Genomic DNA, 22509 nt, shown 5'->3' with positions numbered 1-22509 from the left:
TCATATTTAGTTGTCTTAATAATAATAATAATAATAATAATAATAGTTTATTTATTTTATATCTTACAAATATATGTTAAAATTATGAATTAAAAAAGTTTTTATTAAAAATATAAAAATTTAATTTTTAATATATATATATTTTGATTTATTAAATAAAAAATTTAAAATTTTTTATTAATAATAAATTTATTATATATCCTTTAAACATATATTAACTAAATCCTAATAACTTTTTTGGTTGGACACGGTATCCAACCCGACAGTCAAGACGAATATCCCAAAATGTAAAGAATTGAAAACTCTAATTCACGTTACATTCTTTCTCAGATTAATTTTCGGAGATGAATAATTTGCAGAAAAAAAATATGGAATTACAAAAAAAAAAAAAAAGGAGAAAAAGAAAAAGGAATATCCAAAATGTGTTTCTCCTTCTTGTCTCCCCCTCTCTTTCCCCTCACTTTCCTCTGTGTGTCTGCTTCCCCAAATCATTTTTCTTTACCATCTCTCTCTAATCACAGAATCGAATCACTTTATCCTTCATCTGTATGACTTGCTAAACGTTCTCTCCTTCTTCTTCTTCTTCTTCTTCTTCCACAATTTCCATGGCTTCCAACCTCAACCAACCAGGTTTTTCTCTTTCTTCTGTTACTTCACTTCAAAGTTCTTTGCTTTTCGCTATCTGCAGCTCTCAATCAACAAAGCTTTCGTTTTTCTGAGACCCTTTTGCCTCTTTTGTTTACTCCTCGTGTTTGTTTTTGTTTTCAGGAGCTCAAGTTCAAAGGGAGAACAGCATCAACAGCGCTATCTCTGAGATATCGCCGTCTCCGTCTCCTTCGTCGGCGACGGCGCCGGCGCTGGTGTTATCAAACTCCGGGAAGCGAATCGACCAGGCGGGGAAGAAGAAGTATGTGAAGCAGGTGACTGGGCGGCACAACGACACGGAGCTTCACTTGGCGGCTCAAAAGGGTGATCTTGGTGCGGTGAAGCAGATCCTTTTGGACATCGATTCTCAGATTATTGGGACTCTTAGCGGCGATGAACTCAACGCTGAGATCGCTGAGGTGAGGGCCTCCGTTGTTAACGAAGAGAACGAGCTCGGAGAGACTCCTCTCTTCACTGCTGCTGAAAAGGGTCACCTTGATGTTGTCAAAGAGTTGTTGATGCATTCCAGTAAAGAAACTGTTTCCAAGAAGAATCGATCTGGCTTTGATCCCTTGCATATTGCTGCTAGTCAAGGCCACCATGGTAATTTCTGAATTCTGAATTGTGATTTGTTTGCATTGTTAGATGGTATTTTAATTGTTATTTTCACTCTTGTGCTGATTGTAGTTGTTCTGCTACAACTGGTTAGTCCAATTAGGTGAGTAGGTGTAGGATATCGAAGCAGTTTTGTTGTTGTTTTGCATCCGAGGGTAGATCTTTTATTTATGAAGTGAGTTGTACTGACTATTTATGTTGTATTAACTAAAGAAAAGCAATAGTTATATTCTTGATTCACACAAGGAATTGGTTGAAGTAATTAGTAATTTGGACCTCTGAGGCAACAATGGAAGTTCTGATTCTAGGAAAGGTATTCTTGTTCGGAGACTGCATAGCTCTTGGACTCCCATGGTTGATTGGAAGTAAGTCTTATGGCACTTGTGGTAATTGAGAAACAAAATAATAGGAGAGGGAGTGGGAGACGAAATGTATATGATGTCAATGTTCTGTGGTGATATGTGTCGAGGAGCCTTCTAGGCCAAATGTTTAGATAACTTTCGCAAGTTAATTGATGGGTTATGTGCTAATCCTATAAGGGTTTAATTGTTGTATTTTGTCTAATCATAAATTCTATATGTGTGTACTCTTTTCTTACTCATCCTTTTTAATACATATAGTTTTTCTTTTGCAGCCATCGTCCAGGTTTTACTAGATTATGATCCCGGGTTAAGCAAAACAGTTGGTCCATCGAATGCTACTCCACTTATAACAGCAGCTACAAGAGGCCACACAGAAGTGGTGAAAGAATTGCTTTCAAAAGACTGTAGCTTGTTGGAAATTGCTAGGTCCAATGGAAAAAATGCCTTGCACTTAGCTGCCCGCCAGGGCCATGTAGAGATCGTAAAAGCGTTGCTCAGTAAAGATCCACAATTGGCACGGAGGACCGACAAGAAAGGGCAGACGGCATTGCATATGGCTGTAAAAGGGCAAAGCTGTGATGTGGTAAAATTGCTTCTTGATGCAGATGCTGCCATCGTTATGCTTCCTGACAAGTTTGGCAACACCGCATTACATGTAGCTACCAGGAAAAAGCGAGTTGAGGTATGTCAAAACTGGCACAACTTTACAAGCACCTTACGTATAGATGAGGTCATGAGAAACACAAATGATTTTAGTTTTATGGGATTCATACACATGGCTAAAAATGTGTTATTATCCCCCTAGTAGGATACTTAAATATGCCTTATAGCTGTTTACTTACTTGTCCACCTTGGAACATCGGGTACAAATATTAACTGTTAAAAATGCAAATGAAGCTGCTGATTTAGTATAGTTTGGCCTGAATTTGTCTGGAAATATAGGGTCTTATGTATTTAAATTTTCTTTCTTGAATTTACATACATTCCATCCATCCATCCATGATATTTTCTCAAATGAAAAATCTGACAAAGTTGTTGCTCATTTTACTCCACAGATAGTGAATGAGTTATTGCTTCTGCCAGACACCAATGTTAACGCATTAACCAGGGACCACAAAACAGCCCTTGACATTGCTGAAAATCTTCCCCTCTCTGAAGAGTCAACAGACATGAAGGACTGTTTATGTCGATATGGTGCGCTTAGAGCTAATGAGCTCAACCAACCAAGGGATGAACTGAGGAAAACTGTTACTCAAATTAAGAAAGATGTTCACACGCAACTTGAACAAACCAGAAAAACCAACAAGAATGTTCATAATATTTCCAAAGAGCTAAGGAAGCTCCATAGGGAAGGAATCAACAATGCCACAAACTCGGTGACTGTGGTGGCTGTATTGTTTGCTACAGTTGCTTTCGCCGCTATATTCACTGTGCCTGGTGGGGATGATGATAGTGGTCGGGCAGTGGTAGCAAGTTATGCTACTTTCAAAATCTTCTTCATCTTCAATGCTATTGCACTTTTTACATCTTTGGCTGTTGTGGTTGTCCAAATTACCTTGGTTAGAGGTGAAACTAAAGCAGAAAAAAGGGTGGTGGAGGTGATTAACAAGCTGATGTGGTTGGCTTCTGTATGTACTTCGGTGGCATTTATTGCCTCTTCGTACATTATCGTGGGTCGAAAGCACGAGTGGGCCGCAGTCCTGGTTACAGTAGTTGGAGGAGTGATAATATCCGGAGTCCTTGGCACCATGACTTTCTATGTCGTGAGGTCGAAGAGAACCAGATCAATGAGGAAGAAGGAGAAGCAGCTAGCTAGGAGGAGCGGATCCAACTCTTGGCCTCATTCAGATTTCTCCAACTCCGAGGTTGATCGGATATATGCCCTTTGATTTTATTTTTTTTTGGAACTCGCAACCCCCGAGGATCACAAGAAAAAGAGATGACATTGACCGGTATTTTGAATTTGCACCTTCCAAGTCATTAATGCTGTAAGAGTTCACCAAGAAAACTCTAATGCTTCTTGTGTTGCACACTGTACAGTTTTGTTTATTCTCTTAGCAATTGTTGTAGGATCATGAAGCAATGCAACTTTTCTGAGTATGTACCTGTGGGAAAAATCAATAGAACTGTGCTCTAATTCTAATTTATGTATCAATATATTGTCAAAATATCTATGGTTGCCATCCCTGTTTGTTGCTCAAGTTTTGTTACTAGAAATGTGTTGGGGACAAGTCATCACCACCCCTGACCTAGACTTCATAACTGCATCAAAATGTTGTATTGCTGACAAGAGGTTGTGATAGTAATGCAAGTTATCTGTTTGTCCTGTAATGGAGACAAGTGCATAGAAAGAATTACACAAATTTTAGATGCCATAGTCAACATATGTTTCTCTGAGTTAACTATTATTATATATAATGGGAATATGAAGGAAATATGCTATATAATTTTTTTCCTATTTTCGGTTTATAGTTAAAATGATCCCTGAAAGATCACTGTGTTTCGTTAGTTAAACAATGACACATGACATTAATTAGTTTGTAATATGTCATCCTTTAATTGACAAATGTATTTTTCAAAGACAAATTTGAACCATTTAATTTTTGCAAGGACCAAAAAATTGATATATTCATGATTTTTCAAGAGCTATTTTGATTATTTCTTTTAAGAAATATTCTGATCATTAACCCAAATATTTTCCTTGTATAACTTTACAATAATTAATCGATAAGTTGGTTATATGAAAATATATTCTCCATATACAAGTTATTATTTCATACAAGTCAATACAAGTCTCTTTAACTTAATTCACCTCACGCGCTACTATCTAACTAACTTTTCAATCATCGTGCGAATATATAACTACATTTTTTGAAAGGATTTCGTTTTCGTTTTCAAATTTTCTCAACGTTTTTTATTTATGTTCTCTTTCATCTCTGCGTTCCCTGCGTTTTTTATGTTCGTTCTCTATGTTTTTGAAATCAAGTTCTAAAATCAATTTTGAACAGTTATCTCGTTGTTGAAAATAATGAATAATTCAAGTTCAGATTGTCAATTGAACCAGAACGAAATTGATTATTGTTTTGAATCAAATCAAGTGGCTGAGGTGTGGTTCAATTCTAGTTAATGTTTTCGTTAGTAGTTTATGATTTTGTAGGTGAATAATGTTGTTTTTGTTTGTGAAAATTGTTGTTCATCGTTGATGGTTTGAATTGAATGTAATGTAAAAGTTTTGCATTAAAGGAAATATTTTTCTGTATTTGCAACAAATTTCAGTGTAACACGAAGATATTTAAGTGTATTGTTTAAGAATTTTCGGTGTATGTGTGCTGATAAGTTCTGCGGCTTCTTCTTCATCTTCTTATTTCATTTTCTCATAATTCTTTTCGAATTCAGCTTCGCAACTTCCTTCATTTTTTGCGACGATTTTGAGAAACTTTTTGAGAGATTTTGATCCTTATTTAAATTTTGAGCGTTGCGGTTTTAATTGAGGGAGAAGAACCGTTTGCACTATTAAAGAGTTAGAGAAGCGCGTGTTTACACGTAATCTAAATTGAAAATTGTTTTTATTAGGCTTGGACCAATTTATATAAACTTGTATACCAAAAAATTTGTATGTGTAGCCGTCCTTATACGAAAATAAAAGTACACGGCTGATGAGGATATAACTGAGTATAATATATAAATTTTGGGTCTGTTGCTGATAGCATGCTTGTTTTTATGTCTGAAAAGTTTCAAATTATGGTTTAAGAAAAAGCTCATGTCCAAATTATGAACTTGAAATTCCAATCCAAACAGAAATAGCATATGTTCTGAGTTGGCATTGTCTAAATGATTGGAATTGGTGGCATGGCATCTGGCCAATTGGGGTGGTTGTAACTTGAAAAGTTTTTGTTGTTTTGTTGTTTTTTTTTTCCCCTAAGCGAAGATCATTGCATGTGTAGATATAAGAATAACAAAATCACATAAAAGTTGATATATATCATAATCAAGGAATTTTGTTTTTAATGAAATTAGTAAACCACGCTTTTGTTATGAATATATAATTTAATTTTGATGCATTGTTAGTGTAAAATAATTTTATACGTGCATCTAATTACATAATGCCACATCAATGAAAATAACTACCTTTTACATTGATTGCGTGAATAGTCATCCAAAAGAACGGGTCTGATTGCACGACTGTGTAAAACGCTTTACATTGTCAGTGCATCGAAATTAAACTCGCGAATATATTAGGGGTGAGCACGGATACGCTTTACATTGTCAGTGCATCGAAATTAAACTCGCGAATATATTAGGGGTGAGCACGGATAGCGGGTACCCGATTACTCGTCCGAAACCGAACCAAACTAATTAAATTGGTTCTAGAACCAATGGGTAATCGGGTCCGACCTGAACCAAACCAATAACTCTCTCTAATAATTGGTTCGAATAATGATTTTTGGGTGCAGAACCCGTGGATCCGAACCAAATCACGTCATTCTTAATCGGTTTGGTTTGGTTCGGGTACATGCACAAAACAAACGTAAATTCGAACCAAACCGAACCAATTACAATTCAATTAGTTCGATTCTAATTTCACCATAAATCCGAACCAACTCGATCCGTGCTCACCCCTAGAATATATAACTAAAAATAATTTGTTACAATTGTGCCAATAATTTAAAAAAAAATCAGTGATCATGATAAGAAGCTGAATTAGTTAGGAATTAAAGGAAAACACATTGGTTGAAATCATACCACTGAAACCGGGTATTGAAATATAAGGAGCAGCAATTGGATTTTTTTAAATTTTTACAACATAATTAAACAAACACCAAGTCACTAACTGAATCTGAGACACACATGAAAGCACTATCAAAATTTCAAAACACACTCACATGAAAGCAAACGGAAATCATGATGTATGCTTGCTTCTTCTTATAGCTTATTGCGTTACTTGCTAACCATGTTCTCCTCTTTTTTATTTCCATTTCATAATAAACAAATAAACTTTGGGAAATATAACAGTAATTAAAGAAATTCCCATTGTCACCTTAAAGTTCTTCTAAATATAATTAAAGAGAAGATTTTTAGTGTTAACATTTAAATCCTTGGGGAATTCTATTGTTTTTGTCTAGCTTCCAAGATATTATGAAACTACTAATGACAACATTTTATTATTATTGTTATTATTATTTCATTAAGTTTAAATGTTTAATGTTTGGTTAACATAGAACTAGCCACTGTCAAAGTAGAAACAAATCGGAAAAGAAGCATCACCTGAAAAGCTGTTCCTAACTTTGTCTGCTATGATGAAGGATATATATATATATATATTTTCAAATAAAATGTGATTAATTTAACATAACTCTCGTACGTATGAAGTTAACTTCTTTTTGTCTTTCTATTTCTCTGACAGTTTTTTTTTTCTTTGTCAATACCATAGATTATAGAATACCTTTGCTTTAATTTAATTAAGTTATCCTCATCCATGAATTTTTTTCCACCAGACATTAAATTAAAATTAAAGGCAATATCTATTTAAAGTAATTATTTATGTAAAGATATTCTTATATAAAAATATTAATTAAAAATTGTTAGACAATTTAATATATTTAATTAAATTATTTATATAATATATATTAAATATTAATATCTTAATTATTATTTTCTACGAAGATATCTTGATGTAAATATTTATGTGTAAATTAAATTCTTTTTAATTATAGTTGCCAAGGGACTAATATAATAGACATATGTGATGCCACAGTAATCATAATTGTTACTCATAATCTGTGATGATTAGCCGAATGCCTCAAAAGATTCCTCCTTTATTTTTGCCATCACTTGGGTTGGGTGGGTAATGCCAGGTAAACAAAAAAAAAAAAATAATCAAAACTTGTCTTATTTAGTATTAATTAATTGTCGTAATAATTAATGAATGTTAAATAAAGTAAATTATAATTGTTTTTGGCTGATTTTCTTTTGTTACCAAACATTTTCGGATTAGGTCAATGCCAAGTTCCCTCATGTTTATGTTACTAAAAGAAAGGGTATTTTGGTACATAATTCCATAATAATGAATTCTGTATTTGAGTTTCATAAGTAATTAAAGTGATATATACTACATAGAATTGAACATTTAATTAAGATGTTTGTTTCACTAATAAGAAGAATTTATTTGTATACGTAAGACGGTGTTTAATTTAAAGAAAAGTATAAGTAACCAATAAGATTTTTGAACAATGTGTAAACAATGTGAATTAATAGGGTTAAAAGAGTAAATGTTATTCAAAATTTATATTGTTCCCCTAGCACTCCCCTTAATTTAAATATCAAAATCTTGTAGAATTAGTCAATTAAGTGTTGTTAACACTATTATTATTATTATCATTCTTCCACTCATTAAGTTCGTACTAAATAATGTACTATGATGTTTATCCTGAGATTTATTTTCATGATTGTTAAAAGGAATTATAATTTATAGAAAACAGAATCAAATGATTATTGTCACTTATATGTTGTATTGTATATAGTTGACACTTAACAGCATTAAAAAAATTAAAAGCAGTTAGATTTCTGCACAAGTTATTATCCTTACATTAATGTGTTTCTTCACTTCACCGTTACTTTAGTTTTTTGAGATCTATATCTGCAGCAACTTGTTGCCAATTTCTTGCAGATGAATGAAGACATAAATATCTCTAACAATTTTTTAATTTTTATATTAACATCCCTTAATTTTAATTTTTTTCTTTTTTAGAATTATATTTTTATATTGACCCCTTTTTTAAAATTGCTCTAGCTCCATCCCTAGTTTATATAATCGAATTTGAGCAATAAAACAATAATACTAATATTGATAATAATTCGAAGTTTTGTTTTCTGATACCCTATAAGATTTATATGGCGCTTATTCTTGTGATATTTGCAAAGGTAAATTTGTTATATGTTCTCACTAACTAAAATAAATTATAGTGTGATTCTGCGATGTGCAAAGAAATAAATTATTTATACTATATAGTATATTCTAATAAATGTTATATTATTTAGAGATTGATTATATTAAAAATATTTTATAGAATATTTATTTAACAATTTGTATATCATTCCATATAAATGATATAATTATTCAATTAAAATATAATACAAATTGAAATTTAGTTATTGTTTTAAGATTTTGAATTCATTTATTTTTAAAAAAGACATAAGTTTTTTTTATATTAGAGTTATCCAAGCTACATCTTTATTTATTGTTTTTATTTTTATATTTATTTTAGTTGTCATATTTTATCTTCTCATGTAGTATTTTTTAGTTTACAAATAATTAAAGGAAAATGAATGAATAAGAATGAAAATATAATATAAAATTATGAATTAATTTTATAATCATGACATATTTGAATGAATCTAATAAGAAGATATACTAAATTTGAACTTACTTAGAGGAGTCTTTTATAATTGGTACCAGAGATTAAGAAACAAAGAGTCTTATACAGAATGTATAAGTAGACTAAATAGTATAGTAGTAAGAGTCTTAATATGTATAAATTATAGAATTTGAATATTTGTAACTGAAATCTTTTATAATAATTATTATTATGACACTTTTAATGTATGTTTAATATATTTAATTAGTATTTTATATTTTAATTGAATAATAATAGATAAAAGCTTTTTCTTTTAACTTTTTAAAAACTTTTTACTAAAGAATGATTGGTTGATTCTCATTTTTTGGCAAGTCATTAGAATTGTTCACGTGACATCATTAACAAGAAAAAGATGGCTTAAACTTATTGCAAAAAAAATTAGTATCAACTTTTATATGTTATAAATAGATTTTATTTTCATGCATTGCCCTTAGTCTAAATGAATTTTATACAAACAATCAATGGTATGTTATCGTATCAGTAAAAATGACTAATTTTTAAATTTATTACTTAAAAAGTTATCTAAACACATAATTTGATGAGATGATTTATAAAACTATTAATATTTAAAATATATTTAGAAAATTTGCTCATGAAAGAAGAATGGAGAGGGGTTTAGAAGGTGTAAAAGAAAAGTGCGGTATGCAACTTGATTGTCATATCTTGAATTTGTTGAACAGATGGAAGTCTTTGAAGACTTTGAATGAAAATATATGCAACTCTTTGAATAGTCCCAATTGTGGATCATAAATTTTGAATAGTTTTTATGAAAAGAAGCAACTCTTGACAAAGAAAACCACTGTCTATGGTTGAATCTATAACCACCAATTTGGTTTTCTTAACTTTTGGAAAATGTCTCACAAATCAGTTGCAATTCAAACTAAAATAAGGAAATCTTGCAAAATGCATGGTTTGTAATGTTGTCATGCATATCATAGTACACTAACTCACAAGTAATTGAAATTCCAACTCATATTAAGTTGATCAAGTTGATTTCAAATAAAAATACTAAGATTACTGATAATACAAATTAATCACCAACATTAAAGAGTAGAGTATTGAACTTCTACTCATCATGACAATTTGGTTAAAGTAGTGAATTAGAGTTATCTTTCATCAAAACTTAAGTTGTCCCTATTAGCCCCTCAAAAGCACTACTCTTTCTTGATCCTCACTAAATGAGTAGAATCCTACTTCACTTGAATTCTTCTTTGTTTGCTGAGACTTCTTGCAGTGAGCAATGGCTCCTTGGATTGCATTCTCTATCTCTGAGCTTGCACTGCTGCACCTTTTAAGATGCTGCCTTGATGACTTGTTTGGAATCGAAAATGAAGATGATCCGGTGGACAGCGACGACTTGTTTCCCGAAAGAATCTTGATTCCTACAGAGAATGACCTTCTGTGATTGCTACTTGGATCATCTCCATTGTTCTTCATGACAGAATTCGAGGACTCGTATCGAATTTGACCATATGGATTGCTACTAGTATTATTATTCTTCTTCTTCTTGGACAAGTTATTATTATTAGCCTTTGAAACTGAGCCTTCATCAGCAACTTTTGTTGAAGTTGCATAGTTTTCATAGGAGCAACCGGATTTTCCAAACCAGGACTTGAGATAAGCCCTTGAAGCCCTCAACTTTGATCCTATTGATGAATGCTTCAGTTTCTTGGTCCAAGACTTCTTCTGATGATGATTACTCTCAACAGTGAATCCTTCATCACTTGTGCCTGTTGATGGAAACTCAAGCTTATAGTCTTCAGGGTTTAGCTCTCTGCTAACTTGGCATGATTCAACAGGAGAAATGTTGCAGGACTCAAATGGGGTGCCTGAGGTTGGTGTTGTGTAGGTTGTGGTTAATGGGGTGCTAAAAAACTCTTCAAAGGCTTCAACTTTGTCCATAACAAAAGGAGGGTCAGAGTTTTGGAGGATTTTCTCAACCATTTGAAGCCTTGGAGGAAGGTGAAGAGGAAGAAGCTTTCCTTTGTAGAAAAGCTCATCAGCTGGGGAAGTTGTTGAATCCTTTTCTTGATCAATGGAGGACATTTGGAACTCAAACTCTCCTGGTTGTGGATGAGAATGGCAGAAGAAGTTAGAATATGAGGTTACTTCCATATCAATGTAATCATCATCTGCAGTATCAAATGCTATGAGTTTTGAAGCCATTGATTTTAGGCACACTTCTCTAGTTCTTGTTCCTATGAGTATATTATGGAGAATTGAAGACCAAATGCTGCTTTTAAAAGGGTTAGACAATGCCATATTAAAAAAATATACAAAATAAAAAGCAGTGTTAATTAGTGTTAGTGTAGTTTAGTGGTATTCTAATTTATTGCTTCTTTTAATTTTAATCTCATGGTTGTCTCTTATCATTTATCATTATTGAAGGAGTTTGTCTGCAAGCAAGCATCCAAATGTGAAAGTTAAACCATTTTTTTTATTTTCTCTTATGGGGTTAAGCACTGACCCACATTACATAAACTCTGGATTATTTATTTCTCATTGGGATTGCTAATTTATTTTAGTATCTCTGTTTGCTAATGGTAACTAACATGAGTTCTATTGATGAATAGAAATTGACTTTAACCTGAAAATCTGTCTCACCCTTTATAGTCTAGTTACTAGCTGTAATAGAATAATAGTAGGGATGGCAAAGTCTAGTATGATTGAAAAGCAATGATATATTTTAGTTATACTTTTAGCCTTGTAACTTCATAGTGATTGGTGGTAAAAAAATGAAGGAATAAGACAGAGGATCTTCAAGGAAAATCTTGTGCCTTAAGATCCATGTTTTTGAAACCTTATACATTCTCATGCAAGAAATTGGGTTTCTGAACAAAGATATGTTTCTTTTGATTCTTTCTGCATTTATATAAGTAATTTGTGCACCATAATCAAGTTGATGTTGAAATAACAGCTCAGCAAATATATATAAACTTTGCACTGATTACACTAATGCACTTTCTTTTACCGGATTCGAGGTTCTGTTTTTTCTTTTTTTCTTTTTTTTTTTTTTTTATTGACACACTTTAGTGTATATATAAACTTGCACACGGGAAAAGTCTTGATAGACCTTTTTGTGAACATAAGCATCTTTTTCCAGTCTTTTCTTGTTATTCTTTCATTTGTTTTATGGCTAACTTAAATTACATTACATTACATGCCTTTGTTTTTTTAATTTTATGTTGTGGTGACATGACATGACATGACATAACTCATGTTACTTTTCTTTGTGTTTATTAGTTAATAATTAAGATTAACATTTAAAAAGTCCAAATTGTAAGTGAATAAATGCATCATAACACACTGAACAAGATGAAGGCAACAAAATGACCCGACAAATATTGGTGGGATAAGGGAACTGAGGCCGGAATGCCTGCAAAATAAAGTTCTAGACTTTGGTTTTCAACACTCCTTACCTACTTTTGGGTTTACCCTTTTCTCTCTTATTATTTTTTTCAATTCAAATCTTAGTTAGAGGCAAAAAGACAGTGCAAGGTCCTATTTGTTTCCTCCAATGAGCATTTTTTTTTTATTTGGTTAATTAATAGAGCCTGTGTTTGCAAACACTAATGTGAAGTATATCATCAACATTGAGAAACCATGCATTGCTTCATAGGAACCTTCCTTTTATGATTTTTATAGACTTATAGTATAGTATAGGTCCCTCCCTAGCTATGCTAATCTAGTTGCAACGTCACTTGTAATAAGGAATTGCTATAAAATAAAGTTAGGTCGTCAAGCAATTACACACCTATATATTTCGCCTAGAATAATTATAATAAACTATTAAGATGGGTGAAAGTGATAAGAATTTGAACTCCACAATTTTTGTTATGATAAATTTGTATCTAAACGGTATCCAAATTTGGCCATAGTTATTTACATTTTTGGTCAACTTAAAATATGAACCAAAAAGAAAAAAAATCAAGTATTCGCTACATGCTTCTATAGTCTTGATAATCTACATTTTTTAGTTCATTTATAAATGGTAGAAAAACCGTTTGAATATTTCTTAGTTAATATAACAGAGTAAATAATAAACGGCAGAAGAAGAGCACACAGTTCAATACCTTTAATTTCATGAAAAAAACAAAATGGCATATGGACAATCAAGGTCCTGAAATAAGTTGGACCCACTGAAAAAAGCTCTGACAAATCAGTTATAACTTAAAGTTCAGTACTTTACAGAAGAATGAAGAAATTATGCACGTTTTTATGTTACAAATTCAAAGAAATCTGACCATGCTGCACGTTCATTAACAGCCAACCTATATATACGCTTACAATTCATATCATACTTGCATATGTTTGATTATAAAACTACAACAGCAAGCGTTAAGGTCCAAAAGGATTCACCTAATTACTTGGTAGAGGACAATTCTCTTTCAAGCTCATCAAATTCCCAATCACCAATCTCCTCTCCTGAGTAGTCTTGGCTAACCTTTCCAAACTCCGATTCTAGCTTAGCTAATTCCGCTTCATGGTCAAATATATCATCTCCCTTAGCTGAAGGTGATTTTGACCGTTTCTCTGTTTCTGTCTTTAAAATCTCAGTACCCGGAGCTGGAGCTGAAGCAGCTGGTGTATCATCAAGCTTTTTCTCGGCAAGGGGTGATTCAGACTTTTCAGGCGGGCTCTCAATTTCCAGATTTGGTCTTTCAATGGCCTCAAATTTAGTCCGTAATTTTTCAATGGCATCAAAAAGCTCTTTAACTCTTTCTTCATCTTTCCTGGATGAGTGAACCCATAATGTGATTTAGAAAGAAAATATGAAGCAACTGAAACAAGGTCAAACAGTGGATTTTAAAGGAAATACAAAACCTCGAAATTTTCTCATGTTGAGCATAAAACTGCTGTTTCATGTTATCCACTACACTGAAAGTGGTGATAATCTGAAACAAGGAAACAGAACCATCAATAAGATCCAAAGTCCGGATATTCAAACATACAAGCAAATTGAACACCCCAGAGCATTTTTGTCTAGGTAAGAATCTACACTTGGGCATGCTTCAAGGTAAAAGAAGACAAATAAGTGAACTGCTGGATAAAGAAGACAGTGACCTAAAATTATTCTCAAGTCACATGTATACCTTAGCTTCATAGCTTAAATATTCCTCCTCAAGATTTCTCCTTGGACTTAATAGCTTTGTATCCTCATCATCTCCACTGGAGGCCACCTTCTCTAACCTATCTCCCCAAGAAAATTAAGAAAATAAGAAAAATAAACATGCACACATTTAGGCACATGCTGCAACCTAGATTTTGTTGACTAAGTTTGCTGGTTTTGGGAATATGGAAGGAGCAAAATCTTTGTGGTATTGCACAGTATACACCACAATTTGGAGTATTTTGTTGGAGTGAAACTTACGCACCCTTAACAACATATTAGATAAACAAGCTTTATGGGATAAAATTAGATATTTGGCCTTTATCTAGTGTAAAGCTTATGTACTTTTTAGAGGAATTTCCCTTTCAGACAAGTGCAGTTCACCACTGGTTTTTTGTTTATGCTTTGCTTTTGCTTGGAGGATCTGTTCTCACCCCCATCTTCTTGTAACATTAGTTTCAAAAAATTAAATTAAACAAAAAAAAAGGGGGCAAATTCTAAAATAAATATAATTTTATTCATGCGATCACATACTTATTTTGGTTCAAATTTTCCTTACAAATTTAGAGAGTTAAAATTCAAATTTGTTCTTAATTGTAAATAATTTGATTTCTCAAAAGGAAATTTCCATACACCCAAATTCTCATGTAGACATTAGAAATAACACAGAAAGGTTACCTTTGACTTAGATTCTTGAGGTTCACAACGAACGTTGCAATATGGTCGATGGAAGGCTCCAACTCTTTCTGTGAATTACATAACATGTAATATTACACAGGAAAAGCAGGGAAGCAGAAAGGAATCCACCATTTTAAATTCAACATCCAATTCTGTAAAGGAAAATCAATACCTTGTAACCAGCAAGAAGCTGAATGACCAAATTCACAAAATAGTCCTCATGGCTCTCCAATTCATCACTTCAAAAACACAACAATTAGCAACAGTATTAATTCATGATAAATCTCATATAAGAAAATCCACCAAAGTTTAATACATACTTGACCTGCTTCTCGTAAATTTCTGCATTTGACCGCTGCAGAACCCAAGTATCTTCGAGAAAATTAACCCAGGTCTTGATAACATCTGCTTCAACATTACAGGACCTAATTGATTTTGTAAGTTCATCTTCCTGTCAATCAAGGTCAAATGAATACTTCAGACAACTGGGTCAAATGAATACTTCAGAAAACTGTAGCTGGGTGCTGAGAATTATTTAAGCAGCAAAGTGGATTAGCATGATAACCCAAACACAAAAGAGAGAACTTCAAAGTTCAAACCTTTGTCTTCAGATGTTCAACTATCTGATTGTTTGCTTCCTCAAACTGATCCCTCTCTTCCCTCACATTCCACAATCGTGCTTGAGCAGAAGCCAAAGATGTATTAACCTACAGGGTGTAAACCAGACATCAATCAATTATAAAATGTCTGTTTCTAAATAAATCAATCATATACAAATAATTATCAATTAAGACCCGGAATGATATAATCACTCTTACTTTAAGGTGTAACTAGTTGAAATTATAGATGAAGATCAACATTTGAAGACAGAATAGTAAGAGAAGAAAATTCTAGGAAAGGGTCAAAGACTTCAGTTAGAAATTTCAATGGTTTCTAGACTAACAACATGAGAAACCATTCTTCTGCAAGAACTGAGAAAAATACTGAAGCATTGAGAATATAGATAGCAACAAAATACCTTTTTTAATTCAGCTTCAAGTTCTTCCTTTCTCTGTTGGAGTCCTGATATCTCAGTTGTCAATTCCTAAAAAAGAAAAGGGGGAGGGAGGAAAAAATCAGCAGTCCCTCTACGAAAAAGATGGAACACCTAGTACGCACACCAGACCAGAGATAAATTTAATAGAGCTTGCATACTGAAAGCCCTTCTATATCTATTGAGCAATGATCAATGATTAACTTCTTTCAATCTAGTGTCACCTAAACAATATAAAACAAAAATATAATACAGGACAAAGTGTATATAAAAACTTCAGATGGTGAAACAAAAATGCTCCTATAAGGATATCCTTCCCTCAAACCAAAATAAAATATTGTCCATACATTATTTAATATTGACAACTTAGACATAAATTACACATTTCAAAGCAAAAACAGACCTAGTCAGTTATGAAGTTTCCTTGTGAAAGATTGTTAATTCCTTGTCAGCCAAAATTTACAAATAAATACAATGCTGCCTTGCTGAACAGAACAGATTACCTTCTCCTTTTCACTAACTTCACCATCTTTAGCCACCCGAACTTTTAATGCCTCCTCTTTTTGTACTCTGTCATTATTTAGTGTAAGAAAAAGAGAGAAGGGGGGAGGGGGTTGGGTTACTTTCCTGTATCTGAAGCAAAAATATTATACAGCAAAATAAATCCTTCAAAATCACCTGATCTAGAAGCTACAAGATTCTTTGCATGCATTAACAAAAATAACTAAATGAAACATTTCATAATTAACCATCCTGCCTTTCTTGCATAGTTTCATGTCATATTGTCATGCCTAGGAATTCCATTCTCAGTTTATAGTTTGATATAATCAGACTAAATGAAATGAGATACAGGGAGAGAGAGCACTAAACAGACATTTTCATAATACAGGAAATCTACCTGTGGTCTAAAATACGCTTTTCAGCTTTTGCAGCAGAGTTGGCAAGAGAATCTGTTAAAACCTTTAGCTTATCAACCTACTTGTAGACATGAAAATGATAACACTGTTAGAAACTAGAATATAAAGAAAAAACAGATCTAGACACATTTAAAAATATTATTAACGAAGATCATCAAAACTGAACATTCCAAAATACCCCAAATGCATGTCCTACTCTGTAGTCCCATACTATTCCCAATACCAAAAGCTAGGACATATAGTCATGTACTTGTGGAAGTATATCACCATAAGAGAAAATTTCATCCTTCTGTGGATGTCAGCTAAATGGTGACAAAACAAAATATCTACAAGCCACTACCTCTCCAGTTTTCATTCAGAGTTGAGGTTATTGATATTTGATAACTAGCAAAGAGCAAGTCTCCATCATCTATCTTGGTTGAATGAAGGTAAACCATTCTAGTTTTAATGCCTGGTAATATATATATATATATATATATATATATATATATATATATATATATATATATATATATATTGTATCTCTATTTTCTAGCTCTCCTACCTCTTTACTTTCCAAACGAAACTATGAAATAGTTGTACCTTTTGGGCATGAACATCAGGAGAGTCTCCATTGGTTAAACCTTTTTTCTTCAGCAATAATCCTTCCAGCCTGGAGCATATCCGAATCTGTGCTAGTGCTATTTTTAAAGCCTGCAAAGTGATTGGTTGGTTATACTCCATATTTCAAATTTCAAAACATCGATAAAGTTTCATAAACACAATAAATAGTTGAATATACTCTTAGGGAGAAAGGGAGAAGGGCAAAGAGCAGAGAGTGAAAATCTCCCATTCAGCTCAAGAAAGAATCAAGATATTAGAGACAGGTAACAACTCTTCCTTAAGAAGATAAGTACAAAATACAACAATGGGATACAATCATACAAGTGCACTGACTGCATGCCAGCCAAATTAACTAGTATTTGATTACAGGGTAGAGACTAACTCCAAAAAGGCTCAAATGAGCTTCTTGCACAACATTATACTTTAATAATTGGGGGGAACTCTACTTTACCCCCTATAAATAGAGATCACATACACTTTAGTCCTAAACTAAAATAGTGTGCAACATGATCCCTTAGCCTTCTTATTTGTGTGTGTTAGTCCTTATGAAAATAGTACACATTTAAGAAAGTTTAGGGGGAAAAGATTGCACTCCTTATGAAAGTGCACTAGTTTCCTGTTAATTATGATAGAACACAAACAGAAATAAAATAACATACCTCTAGTGTTGCCATTGTTTCCTCAGCAGATTTATAATCAACTTGGTATTCAGTCCCCTGTGAAGTTATCTTATTGAGCTTTTTCTTAAGACTAAAGGCTTCAGCATCTATTCTGCAGCCAGAAAGCAACACAAGATTCACAACGAAGACAGGTATATTACACAGCTTTGATCTTATGCGACACCAGTAGAATGTGACTTTTATCCAGAGAGAAAACCTCATGATCTGTAGCAGAAATTGTACGACAAAAATGACAACAGGAACAAACCCTTGGTTCATACTGACCTAACAGCTTGAGAACTAATTTTCAACCCAGCAATGGCACCCTGTGCAAACTGAAGTAATTCCTCTCGCTTCACCTGAAAAACGGGCAAAACATATATAATAATGTCATGTAAAGCTGAAAAAAAAAAAACAGAATTGCCTAGAGCAGTATACCTATAAGTGGTGAGAATTGCAAGTAGTTCCAGCAACATTTTGGTACTAGAATACTTCTATCTATAGATGCAAGTGTAACTATCATACTTACCAATACTTCATCTTGATAGCCTGAAAATGCTGTTGCGAGATCTTGTAAACTGCTTACTATGGCATTATGAACCTCTTTCCCTCCAGTCAGACAGAGCCTATATAAAACAAATTAAACCATGATCAGGCCAATGTTTGGCTGAACTGAAGTATAAAAGCGTTACAAAATGTCTCACACAAATATGCACCAAAGGGCTTGAAATCTAGGAACAGAAGGATTCAGTCAAATTAAATTAAATGTCGTATGTATAGCCATATAAATACTCGCATCAAACATGTCGAATAAGAATTTTCATGCAGGTAAAACAGCAAATATATGCTAAGAATTGCAAATCACCATGAGCCATTTGAAACAGGCAAACTCACCCAAACATTTCCAGGAGAAGGGAAACCTCTTCCTCATTAGGAGCTTCGATAATCTGAGGAATAGAAAAGAGTTAACCCTGCGGTTAACCTCCATCATCAGCAATTAAAAGATTGACATATGCAGGATGATCTTCTTTTACCATTGTAATGATAGTATGAAACACTATTAGAATTAGAACAATAAAGCTGAAATAACTATACATCAAAGAGAAAACAAACAAGCAAGTGTTTATGTTTTACTAGATGGAAATATCATTGATAAAAGTTTATAAGAAGTTACTAACTCTTAACAACATTAACATACCAGAAGGAAATTCAGCATTAGTGTACCTAATAATGACATCAATTATCGTACCATTGATAATGTTATACCCTCCAATGCCTGACTTTGAAGAAAAACATCACGGAAATTTAACGGTTCACCTCCAAAATCACTATCATAATAAAGAACCTGAAAAAACCAAAAGTATGAAAAACACAAACAACAAAGTGAGAGAATGTTAAATCAAGATGTTCACTATTTCGAGGATTACATCAATAACTGAAAAACTTACACATCAACATTGGGAAATAATAATAATAATACCCTGAACACAGACATCAACAATATAGAAACACTGATACATAATGACTCCTCAGCTAAGCTAACAAGTAAAAACAAGTACACAACACTTCAGTAAATCTAATATAAAGCATCACACTGTCGAAAATGGAAATAAAAAATAAACTCTGAAACACGGAATTCTGAAGCAGTAAAATAGGGTAGAACAGCCACCCCAGCACTCTGCTCTAATATAATGCAAAACAGCAATGACAGGCTCATTCTGTAATTAAACTGAGAGAAAGACAAAACAACAACCAAAGAATCCTGCTATGACCAAAAACAGGGAAGGATCAACCACAGTTTTTCTACTGACAATATCATCTAAAATACAAACAACAAGAACTTCTTAAATAGATTGTCAGTGCTAAGCAGATTAAAAGTATAATAAAATGATTTCCTAAAACTTGGGTAGGTATTATATCCCAAAATCAAGTATACCAAACTAGAATGTTCGGATTCAAGGCAAGGAACGAAGGCTTCTTACCAGAGATGGTTTCCTTGGGTTATCTTTTAACTCTTCAACACCAAGGTGATGCTCAAAAGTCTTCTCTTTACCTTCATCCGCAGCTCGAGACAATTTATCAATCTCTTTAAGCACAACAAGCCATCTTCTAAGCAATTCCACTCTTTCAGGTCCCCTGTAGGTGATAGCAGCTTCTTCCAATCTCTTAATTGTCTGCGCAACACTTCTATAATTCCGAGCAGCCTATGCATACACACAACGTGAAATCAGTATCCCCATCATTCTCATCACCTCACATCAGAACACTTCAGTTACAAATTAATTTAGCTCCAAAACAGTAACATTACAACAATTCATTCATTTAATTACAAATGGGGAAAAACAAGTACTAGTTTAGAAGATATGTAAAACAAACAGCTGAGACGAATAAAAACGAGGTCAATAAGTCACTAGAAACATGAAGGGGACACAAATTTTGACCTAGTTGGGAATTAGGGTAGCAATCACAGGCGAAATTGAAAGTAATACAGATAGAGGGGAGAGTAAAGTTACAATGCGATCCTGAAGGATTTTGGCGCCCTCGGCGACGGCTTGGCCGGCGTGTTGTACGACGGTGTCGGCATAGTTCCTGACGGCGCGAGTGAGGTTGGTGTTGTTCCCAACCTCCACTGCTTTGGTCATCGCAGATCTCAGCCACGACATCTTCTATCACTGTCACTCCCTTTAATTTCACAGTTCAGATTACGAATGCCAACACTCAACACAGAAATGCATGCACCAAATTTAGGGTTTGAATAGTTGGTACGTAGTGACGATAACAAGAATAAGGTGGTTTTGGAAATTGGAATCGATACAGAACCAGCATGTGTCTAAAGCTTCAGTTTTTGGATTTCGAGACGATGAAGACGTCAAATCTCTACGTACGACGCCGTTCCATTGTCGTTTTTTCAGTTTTCAATGTGTATGTATACGACTATACGTATACGTACGTATATTCCAAAGCATAAGTTAATGGGCTTTGGCAATAGAATAGCCTGTTTATCGTATGGGCTAATATAGTAATATGGTTCGGCTTTCTGCTCATTTCTCCCAACAGAACAACATTGAAGTGCACAAAAAAAAAAAAAAAAGAAATATCTGCAAATATCACAGGGGGGGATAATAAGTATATTATTTTATTTATTAAAATCATAAATATGTAATTATTCAAAATGATTAATACCTTTTTTGTTGTATGAAATGATAAATGTCTTATGTCTTAATTAAAAGATCTTGTTTGAGCCTTAGAAATAATGATGAAAATTATTTTAGAAAAAGAAATGTGTATACTAAACTATTTTATATCTTTATTTTAATTATGTGACGTGCATAAAAAAAAACAACAAGGAGCTAACATTTTATTTTGAATTAAAGTTTTGATAGCATGTAATGATTGAGATCGAAACGGTGTAGTTTGGAGATAGCAGAATGATTAAGTAATGGAGCATTATAATTTGACAAATTCTACGATTACAAAACAAATAGAAAGAGATTGTGTCATATATGCGTAGTCATAGTCACAGCCAAGGAACTTCACATGTTTTGAATTTTTGATGTTCATATATAGATCATTGTTCAATTCAGTCCAATAATAAGATTACTAGTAAACAAAACTAGACCGGCAAGACCGTTGACCCAATACCGGCATGAACAGAGATGGTTGTATGATTTGGAATAATAAATTTTCTAATAATTCAAAAATAGAAGATTAGTGATATCGTTTTAAATATAATGATGACTGCCAGTTAGGTGGGTAGGTATAGGATAACCGATAATGTAAAAGTGGGACTCAGATCTTAAAGGAAGTAGTACCTAGTAATATAACTTGTAAGCAAAAAATGCTTGAAATATAAACGCTTCTTCTTATTATTATAATATATAGCTAGGGGTGTACATGGTCAGGTCACATCGGATTTGGCTTAATCCGGATTTGACTCGAAATATAGATTGGGTCTAATTTTTAGACCCTAACTTGATATTAGATCTGATGAAACTTACGCACTTTCGAGCCGGGTAAAAACTGGGTAAAAATCGGATTTTAACATGTAAAAATCACCTAATCTCCAACCATTATTTCACAATTCACATAGTAAAATTCACTTAAAAAATATAACAAGAACCAATCCTTCTCTAAAATTAAAGTATAACCATAATTAATATTAATATTGTCTAAGAATACCAAATATTTAAATCAATACAAATAACACAATATTATGCATTAGTCTAAAGTCTTATACATTTTAAACATAAAATATTGACTTATAATCTTATAATGACTAATAACACAAAATATTAAGGTTTACAATATTTAAATTCCACATAAGAATAGCCATCATCCATCACTAAAAGTCACCAAAAAAAAAAAAAATCATCCATCACTAATAACACAAAATATTAATTGTGTATGATGACCGGACCACCGGACCGAGTTCGGATGACTCGAGCTATTGTCCGAATCCGATCCGAAATAAT

The 22509-nt window shown here is 33.0% G+C and overlaps 3 protein-coding genes across 3 annotated transcripts; 1 reads left to right on the top strand and 2 right to left on the bottom strand.

Moving 5' to 3' along the window:
- The first annotated feature begins 264 nt into the window (after positions 1–264).
- On the top strand, positions 265–3790 carry ITN1 (Ankyrin repeat family protein). The gene is made up of 4 exons (XM_016319962.3): positions 265–630; positions 769–1248; positions 1895–2304; positions 2678–3790. The coding sequence occupies exons 1-4, from the start codon at positions 606–608 to the stop codon at positions 3509–3511; spliced, it is 1749 nt and encodes a 582-aa protein (XP_016175448.1). The 5' UTR covers positions 265–605; the 3' UTR covers positions 3512–3790.
- Positions 3791–10058: 6268 nt separating this feature from the next.
- LOC107616954 (putative membrane-associated kinase regulator 4) lies at positions 10059–11220 on the bottom strand. Its single transcript, XM_016318815.3, has one exon. It carries the CDS (start codon positions 11201–11203, stop codon positions 10175–10177), a length of 1029 nt encoding a protein of 342 aa, XP_016174301.3. The 5' UTR covers positions 11204–11220; the 3' UTR covers positions 10059–10174.
- Positions 11221–13167: 1947 nt separating this feature from the next.
- On the bottom strand, positions 13168–21024 carry LOC107617319 (uncharacterized). The gene is made up of 18 exons (XM_088498191.1): positions 20551–21024; positions 20020–20241; positions 19287–19382; positions 18932–18984; positions 18567–18663; positions 18323–18396; positions 18038–18149; positions 17358–17468; positions 16757–16833; positions 16362–16428; positions 15844–15909; positions 15425–15532; positions 15146–15276; positions 14998–15064; positions 14826–14893; positions 14131–14227; positions 13862–13932; positions 13168–13770 (listed from the first exon to the last, which is right to left on the bottom strand). The coding sequence occupies exons 1-18, from the start codon at positions 20698–20700 to the stop codon at positions 13401–13403; spliced, it is 2037 nt and encodes a 678-aa protein (XP_088354317.1). The 5' UTR covers positions 20701–21024; the 3' UTR covers positions 13168–13400.
- Between the last annotated feature and the right edge of the window lie 1485 nt (positions 21025–22509).

Source organism: Arachis ipaensis, chromosome B9, assembly GCF_059453495.1.
Source record: "Arachis ipaensis isolate K30076 ecotype BB chromosome B9, ASM5945349v1, whole genome shotgun sequence".
NCBI lineage: Eukaryota > Viridiplantae > Streptophyta > Magnoliopsida > Fabales > Fabaceae > Arachis > Arachis ipaensis.
The sequence above is the reverse complement of the archived record's forward strand: the minus strand, read 5'-3'. Positions and strand labels throughout refer to the sequence as shown.